The sequence below is a fragment of the Gavia stellata genome, chromosome 2, assembly GCF_030936135.1.
Source record: "Gavia stellata isolate bGavSte3 chromosome 2, bGavSte3.hap2, whole genome shotgun sequence".
NCBI lineage: Eukaryota > Metazoa > Chordata > Aves > Gaviiformes > Gaviidae > Gavia > Gavia stellata.
In genome coordinates, this window is record NC_082595.1 from 62,610,716 (window position 1) to 62,635,392 (window position 24,677).

At 47.1% G+C, this 24,677-nt stretch overlaps 2 protein-coding genes across 2 annotated transcripts in view; one reads left to right on the forward strand and one right to left on the reverse strand.

Moving 5' to 3' along the window:
- NR2E1 (nuclear receptor subfamily 2 group E member 1) overlaps positions 1–11,341 on the reverse strand; it is a 24,073-nt gene extending 12,732 nt beyond the window's left edge. The window contains exon 1 of the mRNA XM_059831641.1: positions 11,209–11,341. Within this exon, the coding sequence (XP_059687624.1) occupies positions 11,209–11,341 (133 nt within the window). The remainder of the gene's footprint in view (positions 1–11,208) is intronic.
- On the forward strand, positions 11,340–20,958 carry OSTM1 (osteoclastogenesis associated transmembrane protein 1). Its single transcript, XM_059835622.1, has 6 exons — positions 11,340–11,669; positions 16,081–16,195; positions 17,686–17,783; positions 19,079–19,243; positions 20,051–20,216; positions 20,524–20,958. The coding sequence occupies exons 1-6, from the start codon at positions 11,340–11,342 to the stop codon at positions 20,577–20,579; spliced, it is 930 nt and encodes a 309-aa protein (XP_059691605.1). The 3' UTR covers positions 20,580–20,958.
- Positions 20,959–24,677: the final 3,719 nt, after the last annotated feature.

Here is a 24,677-nt window from a genome sequence, read left to right on the forward strand (position 1 = left end):
TGGTGCTTGAAGAACTCGAGACACTCTGCAGTCCTAATTAGTGATTTTTGTCCTCTTGTTACGGGGCTCAGCATCTCATGCAAATGAACTCTTCATCGCCGGCACCATTACCCCTGCGCCAGAATTAACTGACTCTTATCTTTAATGATATGCCGCTGAACTTCTCGGAGCCCGGCTAGCTTTTTATCTTGATTACTCTAATCAATAAGAAATGATAGAGTAGAATTATAAACTCTATTGGCTTTTGAATGTTGCCGACAAGCCCTCTAGATGCGCTCCCCTTTCATTGTTATTTATTAAAATGATCTTCAGCTAACAGCGGATGCAAATAGGGAAATGAGCCAGCGAGGGGGCCCGGCACGGAGGGATCCCCCCACACACACTTTAGGGAGATCTGCCGGGGGTGGGCTCACATGGGGGCAGCGGGGCTTTGTAAACAAGTGGCTCTTTTTTACGAGAAGCACGAGAAAAAAAAAAAAAAAAACAAACAAAACCCCACAAACCACAACCCCCCAAGCACTCACCCTTCACAACAAATTAGGACATAACCTTCCCCCTCCTCCCCGAGGCCCGGCGCCCCCGGGAGCTACCCCGGGCGGGGGGGGGGATAGGCACGGGCCACTGGCCCACCGCTTCCCGTGGGGGAAGCACCCGAAGGGCCCGATCCTGGCTGGCCTCCCCCCACCCCAAAGGAGCCAGTGGCAGGATCCCGCCCGACCCGCCACCCCCCCCACCCGCAAGGCAAGCAAACACCTGCTCCCCGCCGCCGGTAATAGGGGATCAATATGAAACCAGCAGCAGCCCAAGTCGCCGTGGCGGAGACTTTTCCCCAGCCTCATCCGTGCAGGACTGGCCGGGAATGCGCCCCGCACTCCGCCGCCCCCGCTCCAGCCCCCTCGGTCCGCACGAAAACGTCTTTTCTTCTCTGTCAGCAGCAATTAGATATCTTTGCGGTGACAGAGATATGGACAGCACCAGCACTTTGTCTCGGGGGGAAGGAATTCGTGGGTATGCGCGCACACACACACGCACAAACAGCGAGCGCCAATTTTGCCGCTGCCTTCCCCCCCCCCCCCCCCCCTTTTCTTTTTTTTGCTTTTCCTTTTTTTTTCCTTTATAACCTAAAAGAGTGGAACTGAACGGGCCGGGTCCTGCCCGCGCCCAGCGCCCGCTCCTCGGCGGCCCGGGCGGCTCCACGCCCGCGGCGGGGCCAGCCCCTGCGAAGGAATTCGGGCACAGCCCGGGCTGGCAGCACGGATCGTTTCCCCGCAGCCGCTCCTCTGTTCCGCCCCGCTCCTTTCCTTCTAGCGAGGAGTCAATTTGTTGTCAGCGCTCGAGATTTTGGCTAAATTGTGAGGTGGGTGCGAGGAGCGGTTTTTAGATGCAAATTTTCGAGGCTGTCGAAGAGAAAAGGATACATTTAGTTATCTGCATGAAAATGAAACCTTTCTTAAACGAATTTCTAGGGAAGAAACACGTTGCCTAAAATAGCAGTGGCCTGGGGGCCATCATTTCGTCCTTCTACGAGAGATGAATTTCACAGTCAGTATTCCCGAACCGCGGGGCTGAAGTTATTTCAAACCCCCGGCTCTTTGCGATCACCCACCGGAGAAACTCTCCATGTTTATTTTCCCCCGTGCTCTTTGAGCTTGTCCGTAGCACACCAACTCCTGCAGCAAATGTTTTGTTTTTTTTTTTTTTTCCTTAACAGTTTAATTACTTTTAATAGTGTCAGTATAAACCTGTGCTTATCTCTTAGGGAGACAATTAATCAGAGAAGAGAAACAGCCGCAAGATTCAAGATGAGTTGGACGGGGGAAATAAAATTAGAAATCCATGAGGGACAAAATTGTTTTTCTATCCTTATATCGGGCACGCGCTTTTTTATATTCAGGCGACACACAGACGTGTAAAATATGTAATTGGCATATAATGGAGCAGTATACAGGGTGAGACTAGCAAAGTAGTCGCAGGCATGAAAATTGAAGTTGTGTGCCACAAAGGCAGACCCTTTCATGGGGGAAGGGCTGAATGTGGCAAAATCATGTAAAATCTCCGTTCTCAGTAACATCTCGTTATTAGGAATGATGACTAAACCTCCAGGATTATTCTGGACTGTAAGTTATCAAGAGCCCACTAATTTCACATTAAAACCCATTGACTGCAACAGCGTGATTGAAGGGTTTTTAACAATTAACATAATCAGAAAATGAGCGGAGATAATTTTTATTCAACTCATTACTTTTTAATCATGTATTTCTTTTAATTAATATCTGCTCCGTGAAAATAACAAAAAGCCGAGTCCCAGCGCGGCCCCGGGCAGGGGAGGCGACCCCGGCGGCGGCGGCGGGCCGGGCCGGGGGCGGCGGGGCCGGGGGCCGCGGGGGGGCCGGGGGACCGGGGCGGGAGGCCCGGCATCGCTCCCGAAGCCACCGCCGGGGCTGCAAGCGCGGCCGCTCCTCAAAACAACGCCCTCTCCATGCAAGAAAAAAAAGCAAAACCCACCACCCTCCCTCTGGGGCTGGCCAGGGGGACACGGCTTGTGTCCGGCTCCCAGACCCCCGCCCCCCCCAGCCCCGCTCCCCAAGGGGCGCAGGACAGCCTGGGCACGTCCAGGCCCCCCCGCAGGGCACCCAGTGAGCCCTCCCCGGCCCCTGCCTGCGGCCCTGCCCTGCCCAGGAGAAAGGGGTGTTTTTTTCGGGGGGGGTGGGAAGCCGCCCCCAGCCGCGGGCGGGTTGCCCCTGCAGCCGCCGGTGCCAACAGGTTGCTGCTGCCTCTATTCCCCGGCTGCCGGCCGCTCAGCCCCGCTCCCCTCGGCGCCGGCCTCACCTGTGCCTTCGGCAGAGCGCCCGGCTCCCGGCTGCCGGACGCTCTGAGCTGCCCACCAGTGTTCGTGGGCGTGCGTGGGGGTGCGCCTGTACCCCTGTGCGTGTGTGCTGGCTTTCATCGGCTCTTGTCCTTTCCTCTTCTGAGTTGTTTAAGCCTCCCCTGTGGCAAGTTCGGGGCTTGTGGCGACGAGGGGAATACCTGGCTTGGAAAAAAACCCAAAAGCCCCAAATCTGCTCTCCAGATTTCCACGCTCCGAGGGGAAAAAATCACGGCAGCTCTCCAGAGATCTGCGGGGGAGTGAGCCCCGGGGGGGGGGGCTGCCCCAGCACTGTCCTCGTCCAGACAGAGCCATGAGCCAGGGGAAGGCCACACCTGAAGTCTGTCCATCCACCTGTCCTGTCCATCCGTCTGAGCAGTCATCTATTCCCTGCCCCCAGCCCCCTGGCTCGGCACCCCCCAGGTGAACGGGAGGGCTGCGGGAGGCAAGTGCCTGTGTACCCACAGGTGGGGGCCTCCACGCGCGACCCCGGGACCTGGCACCTTGCCACCAGGCACTGGGGAGGGAGGGTTCTTCGGGCTGGTGTCCTGTGGGAAATTCCTGGGATCACCCATTACTTATTTTTTTATCATTTGTGGACAAAGATACGCAGGCTCTGAACAGCTGGAAGCTGGTGAGACGTCAGTTCACGTCAGACAGTCCAAGACATCCACAAACCCATTCCTTTGCTGCTGAGAAAGGCTTGCCCAAGTTGCTGAAGAATTTACAGGTTCGTGTTGAGTAAGTCCTCTCTTTCAAACACTTCAATTAATACAGTCTAGGAAGGGTAGGAAAATCAAGTATTATTCTTTTCTAGACTCCCACACCCTGCTGTCTCCTCTGCTACTGAAACTTCCCTTCTTGTTAGGATGATTTGCTTGGGGTCCCTCACCCTTAGAAGGAGCTAGTGCGACTGTGCCCTTGAATATGGACTAAATCCTGCCAGCCAGAGATTTCAAGGGGCGAGCTGTGGCCAGGACGGCCAGGTTGCCTGCACTGGCTCTGCAGGTAGGCTGGTACAGTTCCTCCCAGCAGAGAAAGATCGAGTACACAGTATTAGATCAGTTTTAAGACTGGAAATGGGTTGTGGAGGTTTTTTCTGTTGTTGTTTGGGGTTTTTTTTTGAGAGGGGGTGGAACTAATGTGGGTTTTTTTAATGAAAACACTCTAAATGGAAAAAAGAATTTGAAAAAGCAGCTATTTATTATTAAAAATAAACCACCCTTAAATAACATCCCAGAAGTATAAGATGCATTCACTACATGTGATATTTACATCTGAGATACTATTTGTGTTTTGGGTTTTTTCATAAATTCTGTGTGAACCCTTGGAAGAGGGGAAGTGACTTTCAGGTCACAGCAGTGGGCCGGGACTGAAACACGGCAATGAACGCTGCAAGGTGTGACGGTGACTGTTTACCAAATTTCACCAGGTCTTCAACTGCCCGTAGCCTTTTGGAAGTGCCTGCTGGCCCTTGCTAGCATAACAAAAGCCATCTGGTATTCAATATTATGTTTATAGCCTCTTGACCAGAGCGTGCTCCCTTTCTTGCATGGATGCAACCTTGGTGAAGTCCGCTGAGCAGACTTGCGAATTCACAGCTGAGAAAGTGTGGTCCTTTGTGGAAACCACAATGGACCAATGCTGGTGACATACCCCAGGTGGGAACAACACTTAGCTCTTCCCAAGTCCCTTGCAGCTCCCAACAGCCCAGCCCAGCCAGCCCACAGCTTTCCTGTGGCCTGAGGCTTAGAGCCCCTGGCCCATTTTGGAGGTGTGGTGGCTGTGGTTGGCCGAGGCCAGGTGGGGAGCAGCCGTGGTGGACTTCACCCACCACACCCCAGGCTGTCCCCTCCAGCGATGTCTCTGCTGACTCCTCACCAGCAGGCACCTTGCTGTTATAATAACATGAAAATGTGTTGAAGACTCTTTTTTTTCTTTTTTTCCCAAGAATCAACACAGATGAGGAGCACTTCAGGTAAGATTGCAACTCTGTAGGATAATCAGTCCTTAAATTTTGATACCTTTACTGAAATAACCTGTCATGCTTATGTTATCTTCTGTTACGGCTCATCTTGCTGTGATCGTCTAGCCAGAGAGGAAAGGAAAAAACTTGTACTAGGGAATTATATTAGTAAATAGATAATTTTCTACTACTAAGGGTAAAAGGAAAGTACCTAGGTATAATGCAAAGAAGACATGTAAAGCAAAGAACTCACCAGGACAGATACATTTGAGGAGGAGAGACCTATCAAAATGTTCTCCCTTAGCTCAGGTAATTAGTTCAGATGTTCACATCATCTCCTGCACCATTGCTTCAATCCCAGCCATGTATGTGCAGGAGGGACTGCTGGGGGATGTCCTCCACTGACCCGTCCAGGGGGGCTGCAATGTAAGAAGTGAAACTTGACGGGTTCACAAGCAGATCCAATGTCTCCTGAAGCCTGGCCATTCTCTTCCCTTATGAGCCATGTTTTAGGCCTGTGCTTTGTGAACTTGATGAAATTCAATGGAGAAACACAAGTAGCAAGAAACAATCTATGCAAAAGAGAAGAACAGTTTTGGGTTGCTTCCTTCTGAAGAGGAGACCGGGACAATACCACACCGACACCAGGGTAACCAAAAGCAGAATTTGGCTCACTGGGTATTTCTGAGTGTGGTTGGTCATCCACGCTTTGGTGAGCTATAGAAAGAATGTACCTTTCATACTAGCCGTGTTGATCAAGAATTGGTAATTTCACTATTATGCTGCTTCTAATGTTTCTGCTGTGTTTCAAACATCATTGTCTTCAAAAGCCTGTTTTTTTCCCCTGCACACTTTCGTTCCTTTTCTACACATTAGCTATTTCATCGGTATCATCCTGTTTTACTGTCATGAAAGATAGCCAGTCTAACAGCTCTTCTTTCATTTCATAACGAATGGCACAATTAAGACTTATTTAGATGCATATGAGTAAGGAAATGGCATGCCACCCAGGACCTTAAATGTGATATCATTCAATTGCTCAAGTGCCGCATCCTGAAAAAAAAACAAACAAAAAACCCCCCATAAACTTATTTCAAGCTGGATCTTTTCAGACTGGCATGATTGCCTACTGACAATTAATTGTTTTCTAGTCATGATTCTATAAAAGATAATGTACTTTTTTTTTTTTCTTTCCACACCAAAAATTCTGCCAGGTGCATGGAAATGACATTTCTCTGTGCATCGGATTCATAGCGAGTATTATATGCAAATACTTAATGTCTAAGCAAAGAGCACATGACACTACCTATGATTTCTCAAGCTATTACACTGTTATATGCTTACAGAAAATAAAAGCCTTCATTTGCAGATGTGGGGTTGTTTTCCCTCTTCAGAAGTGTGATGGTGGTAAATAGGGAAGAGGGTTAGCTGTCGGGTAGCCTGTCTCTGTGTTCTTTCTGTATCTGTTTGGAAATGGGAAAATCATTGCTGGCTTTCTGGCTCACCATCACAGATCACTTCAGTGCCTTCTGATACCTTGGCCCCAGGGACAGGACAGTGTCCAGGACCCCTCCGCCCAGCTTGTTCCAGCTGAAGGTGGCCTGAGTATCCACCAGAGGCTACAACAGCCGTAGGCTTCAGGAGTGTGTGGTTATGGAAAAATGCAGATGAGTCCTGGGCAGGTCTCTGTGGACAGTGGTGGTCAGAAAAGTAACCTCTGATCTCTTGAAGGGGTGGAGGGTGGAGGTTTGGCCTCCCCCAAAGTTAACCAGCCTAGCCATAAAGAGGAGTTGGATGTACTAGGTGGCATCCAACCCTGATTAAACCTTACTCTGACATGGAGGAGGTTCATGATTCTCCAAAACAAGAACGTGGTGGTTTGAATTAGATGAGCAAATCGTCTGCTTCACAGTTTGCCATATAATTGACCAAGACAAACACATTGCAGAGCCTGGTCGAGTTGGCCAGTCAGGCACAGCAAATCTAGTCAACAGCACTTTGGAAAACTTTGATGCTATTAGTCCTTCCTCCCTTCATTTGGTAATTCAGGGAATAAACCCTCAATTTGCAGAGCGTTCCTAAAAAAGCATTCGGTATGAGGCACTGACACCCGTTTTCTGTAAGTCTAAAATTCTGGAAGTTTTAGTTGGTGATATCAGTTTCTTGTACTCACCCAGAGAATGATGTTCCTGAGTGTGTCTTCACATTTCAAGTGTCTGACCTTCCTTGATTCCTAAGTAGCTGATGCAGCGTTATTGCTCCCAAGTGCTCGAGGCTGAAGGACAGGATTTGGCATCTGATTTGCAAAGCCACTGATAAATTTTGGGGTTCTTCTGAATTAAAGACTAAAATGATTGCAAATCAACTGCTTCTTTTTTTCTGACTAGTTATTTTGCTCATTCTTCGTGGTTTAGTGCAGATGTGACTCTGTCTTCTTGCCCGGAGTGAAAAGGCTTTCATATTCTTTGCTACGCACATAGAAAAATAGTGCTCCAACAGGACAGCGCTAACAGGCATGGTGGCTCAGGCTGGTCAGACTAGTGCAGCTAGACAAGTGTTTGTCAATTGTTTTTAAACAAAGCTCACATAATCTTTTGAAAATAAGAATTGTCTCAGACCACTGTACAGTATCGCCGAGATGATTTTCACTTGCAACTAACCAAAAATGCGTTAACATGCTGATAGTTTATTTAACATATTTATTTCCTCACAAGTTCATGTTTTGGGTGTGATGGGGATGTGTGTGTGTGCCCTTAATTAAATATATATGTGCAACTGTCTTCTGGACCGCTTTCTGATGCTCTGTGGAGTCTGGAAAACAGTCACTGAATAGGGTGACCCACTGTTAGGCTTTGACATCAGCCACAACCATCACACGAAGGAGCCAACATTGGCCCTGTGAATGAATAGGGACACGCAGGACTGTAATGAGGATGGGGAAGAAAAGCTTTACATAGGCAGGGGATGGCTGTGCAAGGAAGACATGATACGCTGATCATTTGCTCATGTTGAGCTTTGACGTCTTTGCAATGAAATTAGTCAAGATTAAAAAAAGATTTCCATTTCCACAACCCCAGAGACACCTCTCCGTGGACAACCCTCACACCTCTATGCTCTTGCTGGCCCCTATTGCAGACGGCAAGGAGTCTGTCTCCTGGGCAGCAGTTTTGGCTCAGGAGGCAAAGCCCCTTCTCCCCTTTCCTCCTGCTCTCTGAGCCGCTGCCTGCCCCAGTCTGCCTTCCCGAGGCCGTCCCATTCCCCAAGCACCCAGCCTCCCAGTCGTACCTGACTCCTTTCCCTCTTTATTCCTTACATTCAGGTTATCACTTAATTTTCTGGCACTGCCTTGACATTTATGGTCTGTCCCCCCTTTTCCAGCCCTTTGGTTAAAGGGCTTTATGCAAGCCATCATCCTTTGAAGGTAACAGGAAAACTTGAAAAAAGGGTTTGGTTCTCAGCTCACAGTGCCATAAATCAGGAGAAAGAGCACTGAAGGCAACAGGGACACAAACAGGAGGGAGAACCAGGTTCACAGCTTCAAATTGATCATTTTCCCTGGTTCATGCTGCCATCTCCACAGATCCAGCAAGATGGCATAGGAAATCAATATTCATTTGCTGTGTTCTGTTTCTGCACTGTTAAGGTAAGACTCTTCGTTCTGCTGAATAATACACACTTTCCCCTGTAGTCAGGGCGGGTATTACAATACTTGGATGTGTTTTCAAGAATAAGTAGGACTATATAACCACACAGGACTTCTGGTATTCTTGGAGTTATTTCTGAGATTTGCTGGCCAAGGCCAAACCCTGCTTGCTTTAGTTGTGAGTACAACCCCTTTGATGAGGTTGAGCAGAAAGGTAATGGCACCACTTGTACAAGAAAACTAACCAAGTTTGCTCAACAGCTGAGTTGTCAGTTAGGGTAAATGCCGATTTCTGCCTGGTAACAAAATTCATCTGTTATCAGAGAAGAGGCCCATGCCTTCTTCAGGCCCTGTTTCTGAACCACAGCTGAAAAAGTCAGTGATTTTCTAATTTTGCTTTGTAATGTCATGTTTATTATTGATAAAAAGGAGAAGTACTTAATGACCAGACATCTTCCTTACAGGTCTACAGCAACACATTTATTAATGCCAGAAATGTTTACATTCCAGTTATGCCTCAGAGATTTCACCTGAAACTCTTAAGCTTTTTCTTTTTTTATTTTTTCTTTTTTTTTTTCTTTTTTTTTCTTTTTTCTTTTTTCTTTTTTTTCCTTTTTCTTTTTTCTTCTTTTTTCTTTTTTTTTCTTTTTTCCTCTCTTTTCCTTTTTTATTTTTTCTTTTCCCTTTTTCCTCTTTTTTTCCCTTCACACCCCCCACCTTCCCCCCCGAGACCAGTTTTCCACTCGCAGGAAGAACACATTCTCTCGCAGGAGAATATTTAACTCTCTCAAGACGTGGGAAAACGCATCCCCCTTGACCCGCGAAGATGAAGACACAGTTCTGCCCCCCCCCCCCCCCCCCCGCCGGTCGTCCCCGGTGCCCTTGCAGGCCCACGGGAGCGAGAGCCGCGGTGAGGGTGGCGAGCGGCTGCTCGGGGGCGTCTTTCCGTCGCTGCCGGGGATGCAGGCGGTGCCAGGGCGGTGTGGGACACGCCGGCGGCCCCTTCCACCCCCCGGCGCCCCTCGGTGGGGCGATGCGCGGGAGTGCTGCTGCCCTCTCCTGGGGGGATGCGGCCAGGCCGGCCCCTGCCTGCCTGCCCGCCGTCCCTGCCCGCCGCCCCGGGCTGCCCGGGGTGGTGCAGTGCGGGGCCTCCCCGTCCCCGTCCCCCTCCCCGGAAAACGAGCAAACGAGGCTCTATGGCCGCCGGCTGGCCCGAGGGTCGCTTAGGGGCGGCAAGCGGCCCCTGTCCCCGTCTCAGGGCTGCGGCTGCTGGCTTGGTGCAGGCAGCGCCGCTGCCCCGGAGCTGCAGCCCTGCTAGTGAACTAAGCAAGGGGGGACAGCCTCTGGCCCTGGAGCCACCCGGCCACACGCGTCCTGCTAAGCAGCTTCAGGCTTCCAAACGTGGTGGCCTTGCCAGACGCAGTCCCCAAACCAGCAGGCGCTGTGCGGGAGGGTGTTGCCTGGCCTTGGCCAAAACCTTGGTGGGGCCTGCTCAGAGGTTGGGCAGCAGGGCTCAGGGAAGGTGCGGCACCCAAACCAGGGCCCTCACCCTGATCAGTTTGCCAGTACAGGCAATCTGGTACATTTTTGGCCACACACTGGCATTTCTCTGTGTTGTACTCACAACATGGTTTTCATTTCTTTTCATTCATCGCTTTGAAAGCCGTTTCTTCAGATCTGAGGTATTCAGCCCACTCAGAGAAGTTAGATGCTCTCTGCTGGGCGCTCTTCGCCTGCCTGATGGCATCCCTATCATCACCTTTACTGGCGCGCTTTCACCTGACAGCGCAAATCCATCCTGGACATTTCCATGCTGTGACACTTACTGCACGACCGGCACAAGGAAAAGCCAGGCGGGCCAGCTGACACGGAGCTGGTCCAGCTGGGTACGGCTGGGCGCACGGGGAGCTGAACTCCCGGCAGCTGCCACAACCCTCACACCGCCACCAGCCAGCACTGCCTTCCGTCACCAGAGCCGCATGTGCAGGCCTGAATCAGTCACAAGAAATGGATGGGGCCATTCCTGCCCGGCTCCGTTACTCCCAATGGCACCATGGCATGGAGTTGCAGGGCTCTGCTCTGCCTCTCTGATGTGTATCTGACCAGAGCGCTAAGAAACCCAGACTCAGCCGAAGGCCCGTCGAGATCGCCGGAAAGGGCTTTAGTGGGACGGGCACAGGGTCAAGGCCCCGCCAGGCAGGGGAGTCGTTAGGGAGCCTGGCGCTACAGCCCCGGTGAGGGGGTCACCTCCTGCTCTGCCCGCTCCTCCTGCCCCGGGAAGAGTTTTCCTTTGGCGACGGCGATTTTATTGAGAAGCGGCCGTGGGAAAGTTCGGGGCCAGGTACCAACAAAGGTGTCCAGCTTGAGATGAAACGTGGGAAGTACTTTGACCGCAGAAAGATGTGGTTTGTTCCTCCCTCATCAACTCTTTCTCTGGTTTGCGCATTTTTTTCTAACTGTTGCTGTATTTTCCGCATATTTCAAAGTCACTTCCCATACGACAGCTACTTTTCAACCCCCTTTTCGGCGGAAAAGAGCGTTCCCTGGCTGAAACGCATGGCACAGAAACTGCGCTCCCCACGGAGCAGAACGTATCCTGAGTCAGGTACGCCCTCCCGGGCACTACAGCCCCCTGCCCACACCCGCACCCGCGGACGCCCCAGCGCCCAGCCCCGGGCGGAGGCCACGCCGTCCCCCGCCCTGCCCCGCCGCGCCCCCCGCGGCCCCGCCCGCCCTCGGGGCCGCCCGCCTCGGCCCCGCCTCTTGCCCCGCCCCTGCCCATCGCGGCCAATGAGCGGAGGCGCCCCGCGGCGGAGGCGGGCCGTCTCCCGGCTAGGCGCTTCCGGTTCCTCGGCGCGGCCGCCATGGCGCCGCTGCGCTGCCTGCTGCCGCTGCTGCTCGCCCTGGCGCTCGCCCTCGGCCCCGCCGCCGGGGAGGCGCGGCGGCCCCTGGCGCTGGAGGCGCTGGGCGAGGCGGAGGAGCTGGCGGAGGAGCTGTGGGGCGCGGGGCTGCCCGGCGACCTGCCCGAGCTGGAGCCCGAGTGCCGCCGCCTCCTCGCCGCCTTCGCGGAGGGCAGCGCGGCGCTGACGGGCTGCCTGGGCCGCCGCGCCCGCCCGGTGCGGCTCTGCCAGGCCTGCCACCGCCACTACCGCCGCCTCCTCGCACACTACGGCGACATCGCCCGCGCCGTCGGGGTGCGTCCGCGGGGCCGGGCGGGCGGGGGGCGGGCGAGGGGGGCTGCGAGGCTGCCCGGGGCGGGGGCCCGGCGTGCGGCCCTCCCCGCGCCGGTGCCGGGTCGGGGTCCTGCGCGCTTCCCTTAAGGCTTCCGGTCGTCTGAGTCCTGTAGGGTCGGGCCCTACGCAGGCGCTTAGGTCCGCGGGAAGGCAGGCGGGCCTCACCCCGAGACACTGCTGCTTCGCCCTTCCCTGCGGCTCCCGCGGCGTGGCAGCGGGTGTCTCGCCCAGCTCCGCACCTTGCTCCTGCGTGGAGGGCCGGGAGAGGCGGCGTGCGTTAGGCCGGGCCTGGGTGCGGCTGGTGGTGCGACCTGTGGCACAACGCCGTGAGCGGGGCGCCCGTGTTTTGGGTAAGCGGATCTCCAGCCTGCGAAGGTCAGTTCCCACGCTGTAAGCCCCACCGGGTGCGTAAGGTGGTTTAATGGAGGCTGGGAATGTTTGGGAAGCACCGCTGCCAGCGATGGCTGCTTTCTGCTGCCTGGTGTTGAGGCATGGTCGGTGCAGCTGGCTCCTGGCATGGTTGGGGGCAAGTAGCTCCACCTGCAGAAAAAAATCTTTGCTCCTCTGTGCAAGTGGAAAAACTTGAGTTGTTCTTGCTGATGTAGCAGTACCTAAAGCACTGCTCTGGCTCGCAGGTCGTTGTCATATAGCACTAATGAGGAACACTGACAGAGCTTAGTTGCCTGGCACTTCTTGGAAAATTGATGATGGTCTCTGAAGCTGTGGAGACTGATGCACATCATCTGTGAGAAGCTATGTCGGAGTGTTCTTAGCTCCAAAGCTGGCGGGAGTGTGTGGCAGCAAACTAGAAGTTTTGAGTGCTGGCTGGAGTCTGTGGACCCTACCAGTGGGAAACCTTGACTGAAGCTGGGTCTTCTGTTTACATCCTCCAGATGATCATCTTTGTTTTTCATTTCTTAGTGTTGGAAGTGGTTCATGACTAGTATTGCATGTTCTCATCCAGTTTTTCCATTTGTAAAAGTTGGTGCCTGGGATGATGCGAGGATGACAATAGTGACCAAAGGACCTTTGTCCGTTCTCTGATGATGGCTAGAAGTGGGTGCCCTGGTAAGAGTATAAGCAGAGAGCAAGTTTATAGTAGTGTGTCCCCTGGATTGTGCTTCCAGTCTTGGGATTTCTGAATCTGTATTGGCCAGAAAATTCTGTTGCTCTTTAAACCCAGGTAAACTTCCGGTGCTGCAGTGTCTTGCTGCAAACCATTTCACAGCTTAGTTATGTGTCATGTGAGGAAGGATCACTTTCTGGTTTTGATGCATTGTCTGCCTGTTCCCCCCCCCACCTCAGTGCTTGTATTGGGAAAGCGCATGGGAATTCATTTAATAGTTGTCCTCTCCAGGGTGAATATCTAGCTAGTGGTGTCATGTTTTAGTCTGCAAACCTGTAGTCTGTTTATTTGTTTCTCATATGGAAGCTGTTTCATACCAGTGACTGGGTAATGTGAAAGTGAGAAATTGAGGATGTAATTGTCTTGGGTACTTTCAGCATGATGTTTTGGCTAGGATTAGGTTGCCAAACACATCCCAATACTTAGAATTGTCATGTTAAAGGGCAAGGCAATTTGGCAGAAAATAAACCCCCTTGCGTTCTAGCTTGTCCTCAGGTATCAGAGGGGCTGGGGGTGGCTAGGCTTAGATTCTGAGTGATGCCCAATTCTCTGTGTTACTAAGTCCGGTCGCGTTCAATGTATTGAACTCTCATGATTACAGATACACTCGTAACACCATACACTTTCAGTCTAGTCGCGTTCCATGAACTAGCATGGCCACACTTAAGGGATTTGGTGGCGTTCAGTGAGAACTCTCACAGCTAGATTAGTGAATAGTGCAGTTTATTGAAGCAACAGATACACAAGTTCTTTTGGATTGCCCGTGATAAAATTACTGCTTGCAAAGCATGTGCAGATGCCAAGAATGTGAGTAATATAGCCTGGCTACAAACATGTTAAGTTATAAAGCAACTCTATAGAGATTTCTAAGTTTCCCGGGGAAGCACTCGGTATAACCAAGTCTTCGATCTTATCCAAAGGCGTTCCTGTGGGGGGGAAGAGAGGCTCAGCCCGTCGACTGATCCCAGGTGTCAGAGGTGGTCTGTGATGGTATCTTCCCTGGCATCCTTCCTCTCTTAAGCCATTTTTATATTATTTGTCCTTACAGGTGGAGCTTGAGTGACTCTAGTCATACATACCTCTATTGTAATTGGTATAAAACTTTCTCATTCTGCTTTTAAAGGTATAGACTAAGAAAGATCCAGAGCGCAAGCTCAGTGAGGGGTGGTCGCACCTTGGAGATGGGTAGCTTTGGGATGGAGGTGTGTTTTTTGGTATTATGAGATTATAACAAGTAAGGTTCACCCAAAGGATAGCATTTTGTCAAAAAATGACAGACTCTTGGCTCAGGGTGGTAAATATGCAGCTCAGGGTGGTAAATATGCAGCTCAGGGTAGTAAATATGCAGCTTGTCAGTTCCATAGTACCTTCCAGTTCCTGTCTTATCACAGAGCGTGGCCACGGTGTCTTCACTCCGCTCCACCCTCCGTGCAGTTTCTCTTAGAGTCAGCACACCAAGCTCCCCTGGTGTTGCCAACATCTAAGGTTGCCTAGGGAACTTCTGTGGGATGGATTCCTTGCATATTCGTCACATTCCACCCTGAAGATTTCTTCAATGCTGTACCTTTAATATAAATTTAATTTCTAAGTTATCTCCAGCAATTATTCCACAAGAACATGTATGAACTCATTGCAGCCACTGTTCTTGAGTACTGGCAGCCAGGGAGGGCTGGTCCAGTATGTCATCTGGAAGATACATCTGTATTAGAGAGCGTTTGGCTTTACTTCCGTGTGTGGATTAACTAAGCAAATAAATAAAGGAGGTGACTTCTTGCGACCTCAATCCATGGTCACAAGTAATCAGATATCTAATGTTTTTATCTTTTCTTTCCTGCAATAGTTATAGTGCAATGTGAAAGAAGCAGCCAAGTTAAGTTTTGGACATCTCTGAAATATAAAATCCTCATCGCTAGGCTTATTAAAGAGTAAGTTAGGCAGACATCTTTAAGGAATGATACAGGTCTACTTGATTCAGTTTTGGATTTAAAGTGCTTTTTCCCACTCATGAGTGCAGCTGGTGAGGAAGTTTCACAGTTAAAGGCCTTCATGAAGCAACCAGAGTGTTTCCTGCTTAAACTTTTGTGCGTATCTGTTTGTAATTTAGTGGAAATGAAAGTGGATGAACGTAGGAGTTACCAGATGTAGCAATATTTGAATTCTGCAGTTGAGTCTTCAAGGGAAACTTCTTATTTAAAAAATAAACCTGCTTTAACAAAGAGAGGCGGAAACTGGTTCTCTCATAAAGCTCTGTAAGGAACATCTTTCTCGTTAAAGAGATTATTTTCTCATATCTCCCACGTCACTTATCAAAGAGGCTTTTGGCAGCTTTGGCAATTTTGACGAGCGCTTAAGTCAATTTAGCAGCCAGAAACCAGGAGCTAGAGCACAGGAGTCAGATGACTGGAGGTCATGGTTTTGTATCAGTGGTTTGAGGGAGAAAATAAAGCTTTGAAGGAGAAAAATGTTGTTCTGAATTCTGATAGGGATGCTTCCTGTTTATGCTGTAACTGCTTTTGTAGTGGCTCTGCATTTTTTATTAACTTGGTCCAGAGAATAAGTTGCTGTAAGAGTTGTGCCAGTGCCAGCTATGAGGATGGGGCGTGTTGGGTGGCTAGCTAAGACAGATGAGCTTGGTACCTACGCGTGGGGAGGACGAGAGCCCGGCCTGGTCATAGGGTTGGGGGAGCGGCCGCAGGTGCTGCTTCGCAGAGGACTGCGTTCCTGGTATTGCTGCATCAGGGGGAAGTTTGCTGCTGATACAGTACATTGGTACAGCGGTTTTGGAGGTCGTTTTTTGTTGTTTGGGCTTAGTTTGTTTTGAGATCAGTCCATTGGTTCAGCTTCTTCAAATATTCCTTCAGCTTAATGAGAACGACCCTATCCTTCTCTTTGGCTGCATGTGCCTTGTGCTGGCTCCTGGGACAGCGGCCCAGGAATGGATGAATATGAGCTACCTGGCAGGGGAGGGTGTGTCTTTCTGCTTGCCTTTTTTTTTTACAGTCGTGTATTTTTGACTTGAATGCAGTCCTAGTAGGTCTTCCAAGACCGTGTGCTGTGTTGCTCATAGTGCGAATTGGAGGATCAAAAGATCTTTATTGTTCCGTCAATTCTGCTCTGCCTGTTCTAGAAATATGGATGTGATGCATTGTGATTGTTTAGCTGTGCTTGCCTAAAATATGTTTCAAAATGTTCCCTTTGTATTTTTAACATGTGATTGCTTTTCTTGTTGTTTTCTTTTTCTTCTAGAATTCTTCTGAGAGCCACAATTGTGCCAAAAGCATCTTGACCTCAGACAGGCTGCAGATAGTTGTGACCCTTTCGGAGTTCTTTAATGAAACCTGGGAGGCAGCCAACTGTGCAAGTATGTGACTTGTTCTGTAGCTTTCATGTTACTGTTATGACTTAGTCCCTAAAATTTGCACAGGTCAGAATTGCATGTATTTGTTTAAATACTGTCAGTAGATTACACAAAAATCTTAAACTAGAGCCACTCCATGAATGAAAGGCACAAGAGCTTTTTATTCTGTAAGGGATAGTCTGTTGGAAAAGTTAGCTGTTATACAAATATGTCTTTTAGGCTCTTCTTTCAAAAGGTAGTCATGTTAGTTTTCTTTGTGATCTACAGACCTTGCTGGAGACTCTCCTTGGCTTCATTGAGGTTTCTTCTGTTTTTCTTCATCTCCCTGTTTTTTTTAAACTTACATAAGAAACTTGTCCTTGTTTGTTAATAAAGTCAGTAACTCTGGAATGCTTACACATTGAACAGTATTTGCCTCCACAGCCATGCTTTTTATTTCATTTTATGTGTGGAGGGTGTCCAAGTCTATCCCTGTATCTCACTGTTCCCATGCTGATGGTGCTGTGCCACACTTACAGCTAAACAGTGGCTTTTTTTGCCATTCCCTGCTGTGGGAAGTGGGACCCTAGACTAATAGGTGCACTAGAAAACAGAGGGAATAGCACTGTGGAGTTGAGTGTTAAAGACGCTGGGTTTGCTGCAGAGTCCCTTGAGAGCCCAGAAGAGTTTGTTTTCATTTGTGAGTCTGGGCTATGTAAAGACTGGAAAAGCAGTACAGGAGACCACTCTGTGGTCTGTGCTGTCCTGCCATGCTTAGCTTGTGACCTGTGTGCTGCCTGCCCAGTGTCCGGCTGAATGCTTGCCCTCAACACTGATTTCGTGAGATTTTTCTAGGATGTTGGCTTGCAGCAACGGTGCTGTTGCTGAACATCTAAATCCCCAAACAACTGTTGTTTTCAAGGGTCTGTCTGGTTAGAGCACTTGAGGTGGGGTGGGATGGGTGGAAGCAGTAATATGATAGGGTTGAGTCTGTGACTGGGAGGAAAACCCCAGAGCTCCCCTCAAAGCTGGTGAAATGGTCAGCTCTTTTCTTAAATAATAATAACCTACACTCTGATTCTGCTGTTGTGTTCATGCTCTAGCTGTTTCCTGGATGCTCTCCATTTCATCTCCACTGCTGGTGCTTCTGCTTTCACATAATGGCTGTTACTGTTGCTGGGCAAAGCCAGATTTGCAGAGCAGAAAATAAAAGTAATGTCTTATTTTATCTTAAAGTCCAAAGATAATTCAGATCCCCTCTTCAGAAAGCTCTTGATGATAGTCTTCATCTTTCACTTAATCAAGGCCAATTAATTCTGAAATACGTTCTGGATGAAGAGTTAGGTCAGCAGGTCTGAGACATCGATGGCAGGCAGATAAGGAAACTGCAGTGTTGACTAGACCTGTCTTTTATAGTGGAGAGCTCTTTTTGCAGGAGTGGAGTGTCTGGGGCTTGTCGGCTATGGAAATGGTAGAAATTAGAGTATTCTGATGTTTTTCTTTCTCTTTGACAGATTGTTTAAAGAACAGCAGTGAGGGATTATCAAATTCTACTGTAGAATTCCTGGATTTATTCAATAAATCTCTGACATGTTTTGAACATAACCTTCAGGTATTTATGCTGTGTATTTAAGAGAAACTCTAAATCCTCTAATTGCTAGCAAAATCTTATTTATGCTGAATAAACTGCAGATATGTATTAGGCAAATAAACTGCTAGTGATTTTGTGAATTTTAGGCAGATAAAGCAATGATCTGTAAAATGCAGACATTTACAGATTGAAAGCCTAAAATTAATTCTAATTGATATTCACCTTGACTTCATTTTATATGTAATTGCAATGCTACTTCACATCATAATTTCTGAATTCACAATAGTTGGTAATGTCTGCATGCTGCAAGTCTCTTTTTTTCTACCTCTTTGGAGAACTGTTGTCTTCTGACTTAACAAGTCAATCTTTAAATAGCCTTTTGATAATATAGACTAGTTCAGAAGGACCAGTACCTTAAATCATTGTAACAATTCTTTTGACTAGTAAAATTATGGGTAGACAAAGTTTGTCCGTATTGCAAAGGCAATATAATTCACTTTGAGGACAATTACCACATTTATTTCACTGAGAAAATGCCCTAAATAGCCTAAGAAACTGTGTGTATTCCATTTCAATCAGGAACTGGCCAAGTTCTGGGATCATTCAATGGCAAAAATGGGAAATGATGGGTATGACACAATCTCTGAGGACACTGTCTGTTTTTTTATTATTAATGATTTCTAGGAAATGTGCCTTTATAGGCCTTGGCCAGGAGTAGTGTGGACTGGCCTTTTGATCAGTTCTAGTGTCTGAACTAGAACTTAACCCAGTGGTCGGTGGGTAGCTGATTACTGGGTTGCAATATCTTTAGAGATGGTAGTTTTGTTTTCAGGTGTGTCGTATTGCATTCAGGGGTGGTGAAGGCCACAAATGAAAAGGATTACTTACTGTGGCAAAGTCTGTCCCTGTTAGTACAGCTCAGCAGTAACAACAGTTACTTGTTAGGTATGGGCAAACGAAAAACAAAACACAGTATTGAGGAACCTGATCTCTGGCTCCAGAATAACATTTAATTACTAGCAATTTTTTTTTCTCCTTTGGGGAACTGGTACTTTAAAAATAAGTGTTTAAAAAAAAAAAGAGCTTCTAGTTCAGGGAGCAGTTTGAGATGCATGATCAGCAGGAAATGGATCCTGTCCCTAGTGAATTAGAATTGGTCCCTTTTCCTGCTGCATTCTCATTTGAGTTGTCTGTCTGGGCCTCTACTCAATCTAGGATGCTAGAAATCTGGATTTTGGTTCAAACTTGACTCTAGTTTTTAAGGTTTTTTTTATAGTACCTTACAACTCTGTATGAATACTGGTTTATAACCCTAGGGACAAACCATCTATCTATCACCAAATAACTACACAGAAGTATGTAAAAACTGCAACGAAACGTACAAAATGTTGAATGACCTGTATAACAACTTGCAAAGGATGAACAGGCAAGGTGATGAGTCTGGGCACTCCGCGCACTTGTGTATCGACGTGGAAGATGCAGTAAGTATTTACTAATAATTAAAAGGGCGAGCTTGTCATGGAGATCTTTATTAATCCGAGCCATTTGTGCTTGTTGTGCTAGGGATTGCCTTTTCCCTTTCAGTGTGGGACAGTACGGGCAGCAGTGGCTTTGTCAGGCTGATGTCCCCTGGGGAAGAAGTTAGCCCGGTGGGGCTGTCTTGCTCAGTCCTGTCCTCAGTCAGTGCAGCAGGAGTGTGACTGAAGCTCCTGATCACTCGAGTGCATTCCAGTTTGAGTAGCTGCACTTCAATGTCTTGTTACTGTGAAGGGGATGGATTTAAAAAAAAAAAAAAATCTCTTTATCTTCTGGCTTTTAATTTGGAGCTTTACTGCTATTGTTCTAGCCAGTGTAATAATTGATTCCTTATTGGAGCAGCTGTTTCTAGGGGTCCTCAGCATTGGCGACATATGTTTGGAAAAAGCTTTGTTAAAACCCCACAGTATAAGTGGTTGGGCAAAAGGAGCATTGTCGAAAGTGTGGGATTAGCCCTGTCCCTGCAGGCTGTCAGTGAGTTCTCTGGGAAACAGGCATGTGGCAGTGTCTACAGTGTATCTGAGTGTAGTATGGTTTTGAAGCTTGTAAAAGTTTTGGTGTGAAATCTTGGCTCTGAAATTGTCTGTTTCTACATTTTCAAGGGTTTGCGTGCTGTTGGGGGGAGATCTATTAGTGTTGTTTTCTGAGATCATATTTGAACACTTGAATGTCTTGAGGCCTGAGTGTTTGCCATGCTGCACAGCAAAAATGCATGTGCTTGCTTTCATGGCTCACTTATGTTTTTCTTTTAGATGAACATCACTCGGAAGCTTTGGAGCAGGACTTTCAACTGTTCTCTTCCCTGCAGTGATACAGTCCCAGTGATTGCAGTTTCATCCTTTATTCTCTTCCTACCTATTGTTTTTTATCTTAGTAGCTTCCTTCACTCGAAGCAGAAGAAACGGATACTCATTTTGCGTAAGTGATGGTGCTGGCATTTCACTGTTAGAGTTGGGTGGTGCCAGGGACTTGCTTGGCTCTTGTGGGAGAGGGGGCCCGGCCAGATCTGCCTGCAGCTGTGCTGACGGCGATAATAGCGACTATTAGTCTGCTGCTGTCCCCTGAAGAAGGGTAGTAAAGAGCTTCAGCCATATCTTTTCATTGAAGTTTCTGGACGTGAACAGAAAGCTGTTTGCAAGTCTGTGTCGGATAAATAGAGGGAGTGGAGAGACGAGTTTTGTGGAATTCTTTGTGTTTAATTTTCATATAATTTTTCCCTTTCTAGCCAAGCGCATCCAGTCAAATGCCAGTCTTGTGAACATCCAAGAAAAATACAGCTGAGCTGCAAAACAAAACCTGAGAACTGCTGCTGGTATACAGTGGGTACAATTGTGTTGGAATGAGGCTGGCACAAAAGAGGAGTTAATTATGGTTTAGTGTAATGATACAGAGCAACACAAGTTAAACAAAATGCTGTCTGACTTCTAAGCAAGGATATTAACAAACATGACAAGGCAGGGCTGTGTGACACTGTATGGACTCTGGTTTTGAAAAATCTGTGGGTTTTTTCAGTCTCAGGATAAAGCTGGTGTTTTTCTGTTTCTAAGCTTTTGTACTTCTCATCAATAGAATAGCTACACTTCCCTTGCGTGGTTTTTTTTTCCCCTCTTTAATTTATCATATTTGTTTCATGGAAACCTGAGATTCTTAATCTCTTTGGGGCGATTTTCATAGACAGACAAAACTTGAAATAATATTTGATGTTCCTGCTTGAAACATTATGTTTAATTCCACGTAATATTCGGTTTTGTCAGACTTGGGATGGACAGGAAACCGTTAAAAAGAAAAGTTCCCATCTTTCTGATACCTGTCTCTAAAGTCATGCTGCTGGTCTCTGTTGGGAAGAAAAAAAGGTATGAAATATGTGGAGGAACTGGTAATATATAATGTCCAGAACTGCCAGTGCTAGACATGAATAACAATTATTGATGACTGTAGTATTCAGTTATCTCTGAAACAGGTGGCATATTTAGTCACTTGCACACTTTAACCACTAAAATAATTGCTTTTCAAATGTTAAATTTTCAGAGGCTTGTTTTAGGTGTCTGCTTGGGTAACTGAATGCTTCACTATTTGTCTGTTTATTGTATTATTTCCTTTCCTTTGTAATCATCGAGGGTGGGGTTTTTTTTCTTTTGTAAAGCAGAAGTGAGGTAAAGTCAAGTCACTGGAGTTGCTGAATTTCCTGGTCTAGAGCTTGCTATGGCTTAATACAGAGGTGTTTACAGGAACTTTGTAGGGAAAAGTTACCTTTTCTTGATAATATGTATTTTAGCAGTAAATGAGCTGGGGGTTCTTTAACTTAAAAACTGTCCTGAAGGACAATGAAGATACTGTGTTGGGAATTGATGGCTCTGGAGAAATAGTTTCAAAAATTAGGCCTGTGAAATAGATGAATGTAAACAAATTCAAGCTTCCAGGATTCCAAAGCTGATGGAGAAATTAGTACAATAACTGCGGGGATCAATAGTGCTACTGACAGGCTGTGGGCACAATTCAACAGCTGCAGCAGTACAGACGGTTCAGTTTGGTTACGATAGCCCTGATTTGGGAGAGTGGTGGGGTTGAAACGATTTATAGCTGTACTTGAGGTTAATGAATGCCAGAGTCTTTGCTCCCATTTTTAAATGTGTTTTCTAACTGTGAGATAAAAATGAGTGGCCATTACAGATGAAAAATTAAATTTCTCTTGGAAACTGTGTCTGACAACTGTCAAAAAAACCTGTGAAAGTCTTATGTATTTGGCTTGCTTTGGAGCCTAGAATGTTAAATTTTTCCTTTGCACTAAGGCTCAAATAAATATATAACAATGTAACAAAACAGTCCTAAAACTCTTCAAGTAATTGGTTTTCTTGTTATTTTTTTGTGGTTTTTTTGAGTCAGGACATTTGTCAGTTTTAAAGTCAAGTTGACAGTATGTTTAATATTAAGTAAAATACTGTGTTAGTGATTGGTCCCACCCACATGATTGCCTTTTTGTATTTTATCACTAAGAAGTATTTATCTCCCTATGTTAAACATGTCAATTACTAGGTCAATAGTCAGTTTGTTCTAGGTAGTTTATAATGATAATAGAAAACTGTTTCTTTTGCTTATTACATAAAGTTACCTTCTTGCGGCTGGGAGAGGCATGCTGCCTTTAAAAAAAAGATTATTTTTTTATATCTATTATTCTTGAACTTCAACTTTCTGGTACTTATTCAGCTGCCTGCTCTAATAGCATTACATTGATTTGGGACATCATATGATTGAGAGCTGTTCAAAGCAATCTTTCATTCGTGCAGATAAAGCCAGTTTGTATGTGCAGCATTTCAGAATGACAGCTTTTATACTGTAAGCAGTGGCTTTTTGAGCACATTCATGTTAAGTAGGTCTGAAAGTCATTACTTTTGGATATGGTGGTTAAGCACTTTAAAAAAAAAATAATATCAGCTTTTCTTATTTTCCTGGCTGCTAAGCCAAATGGAAATATTCATGTGACTTTTTTATTTTAAAGCAGCAGTAAAGTTTACACTTGAGATTTTTAATGTTACATTTACTACTTTCTCCTTCTTTTTTCCCAAACTTTATACTACTAACTTTCTTTACACAGTGTTATAGTTTTGGTAGGATATTTCATATATAAATTGATTGAATTCTCTTTATACTCTATTTTCTAGAGAAATGTGGAAGCACACAGACTGTGTTGAAGGAGAACTAGAATTCTTTTTGCTGCTAGTCTTTCATTTTGGTTTATTTTTGCCTTTTTGGTATTATAGGTACTAAATAGGATGAACTTTGAAAAACTAGTTGTTTGTATCTTTTTGTGCAAATAAAGATTTCTTACTGTGGGGTAGCACTTTCATTCATATTTATACTTCCTAGGAAACCTCTAAACACGGAAAGTCAGCTCTAATAAAGATTGTCAATAAACAATGAACAGTGTGGTTACTTAATTGCTTCATTTATAGTAGTTTTATACTCCTGCTGTTCTGGATTTGTGTTCAGAAGCACCTGCTTATTCCTCATTATGCCTTTTGCAGGAAAACAGCATCAGAAGGACCTTTTCAAAGCAGTGCTGCACTGAATTACAGAACAAATGAACTGCAACTGCTGAGAAAGAGTGGAGTTTCAGCTCAGTCAAAGCCTGCTGAGGTATATGGAAAGGCTCCTGTTAGTTGCAGCGAGGTTTCTTGGATGGGTGTGCGTGAGTAAGGCCAGGGGTGATAACTTGCTGTCTTTGTGGGGAGGTTTTGGTTGCCTGCACCGGTAACTCTTTTAGCTTCAGCAGGCACGATGTTGGATTGCTGTTCAGCTGGAAGATTTCCTTAAAAATGGCAGTGCAGTGCCTCACTATGGAGAGAGCCGGGTGTCTCATCAAGTGAGACTAGCCTTGAGCACTAGCGATAGGATGTGGATGTCTCAAAGGCAAATTTAAATCTCGGTGTGTCCCTTGCAAGGGACCCCCAGGAATGCTGGGAAAGTTGTCATGCCAATGTGTGAGGTGCGGCTTCAGCTGCAAAACTAGGAATGGTTCTGGTTGCCTGTGTGCTTGGGAGAGGGACTTGAAAGGGAGTAAGCACAGGAGAAGGGCAAGTGGGAAAAGCAGGGGATTTATCCAGTGAACGGAGCAGAGGCTCCACTAGCTGAAGGTAATTCCACCAGTAACTGAGGGTGGAAATGGGGGTCTGTAAGCACATACAGAACAAAATGTTTTGAAGGGAGAGGCTGCTAAAGTTCACAGGTGGTTGAAAGGCCCTGAAAAAAGAGTGTATGAATGGGGCCCTGATTGCAGCTGAGCTGGAAAAGGGAGGCTCTGGCTCGGTGGTGGTGGAGGTGAGGTTTGGGGACTGGTAGCAGGGAGACAGAGTAGCTGAGCCCAGGTCCCCCACTGGTCTATGGTGGGACAAGCAGGTGGGCTGCCTGCACAGGTCAGGCAAGAGGGACTTGCTTCCGAGCTGCTTAAAAGCAACTGCTTTCTTCCAGGAGGGTACCTGAATTGTGTGATGTGGTAGATGGTGTTGAAGTAATCCTGGTTCAAAGGCTCTTTACAAAGCTCTTGTTTTACTTCAGGCAGAGTGAGGGTTCCTGTTGAGCACTAAACAGGGGACTTATTTTTAGGGGTTTTTTTGTTAAAAAACCCTTGGGTTTTGTGTAATGGCTGCTTTTTTTCCATCTTTATTAAATGACTGCTACAAATCACAAAATGGCTTCAGTTTCCCAATGTTTTGCTTCTGGTGCTTACTGTCCAGTTAATCAAGTACCATCAAATCCACTTGCATTTCTGCTAATTTGTACATCAGTTTTCATGCCCTGAATATAGAGTTTCTCTGGAATGATAAGCTGTGTGATCAGCAAAGTTCACTGTACTCCTAATCAGAATGTATGGGTAACTTACCA

Coding starts and splice junctions, on each gene's coding strand:
- OSTM1 (XM_059835622.1), top strand. CDS start 11,340: ATGGCGCCGCTGCGCTGCCTGCTGCCGCTGCTGCTCGCCCTGGCGCTC. Junction 16,196..17,685: donor GGAGGCAGCCAACTGTGCAA/GTATGTGACTTG, acceptor TCTCTTTGACAG/ATTGTTTAAAGAACAGCAGT. Junction 19,244..20,050: donor GTATCGACGTGGAAGATGCA/GTAAGTATTTAC, acceptor TTTTTCTTTTAG/ATGAACATCACTCGGAAGCT.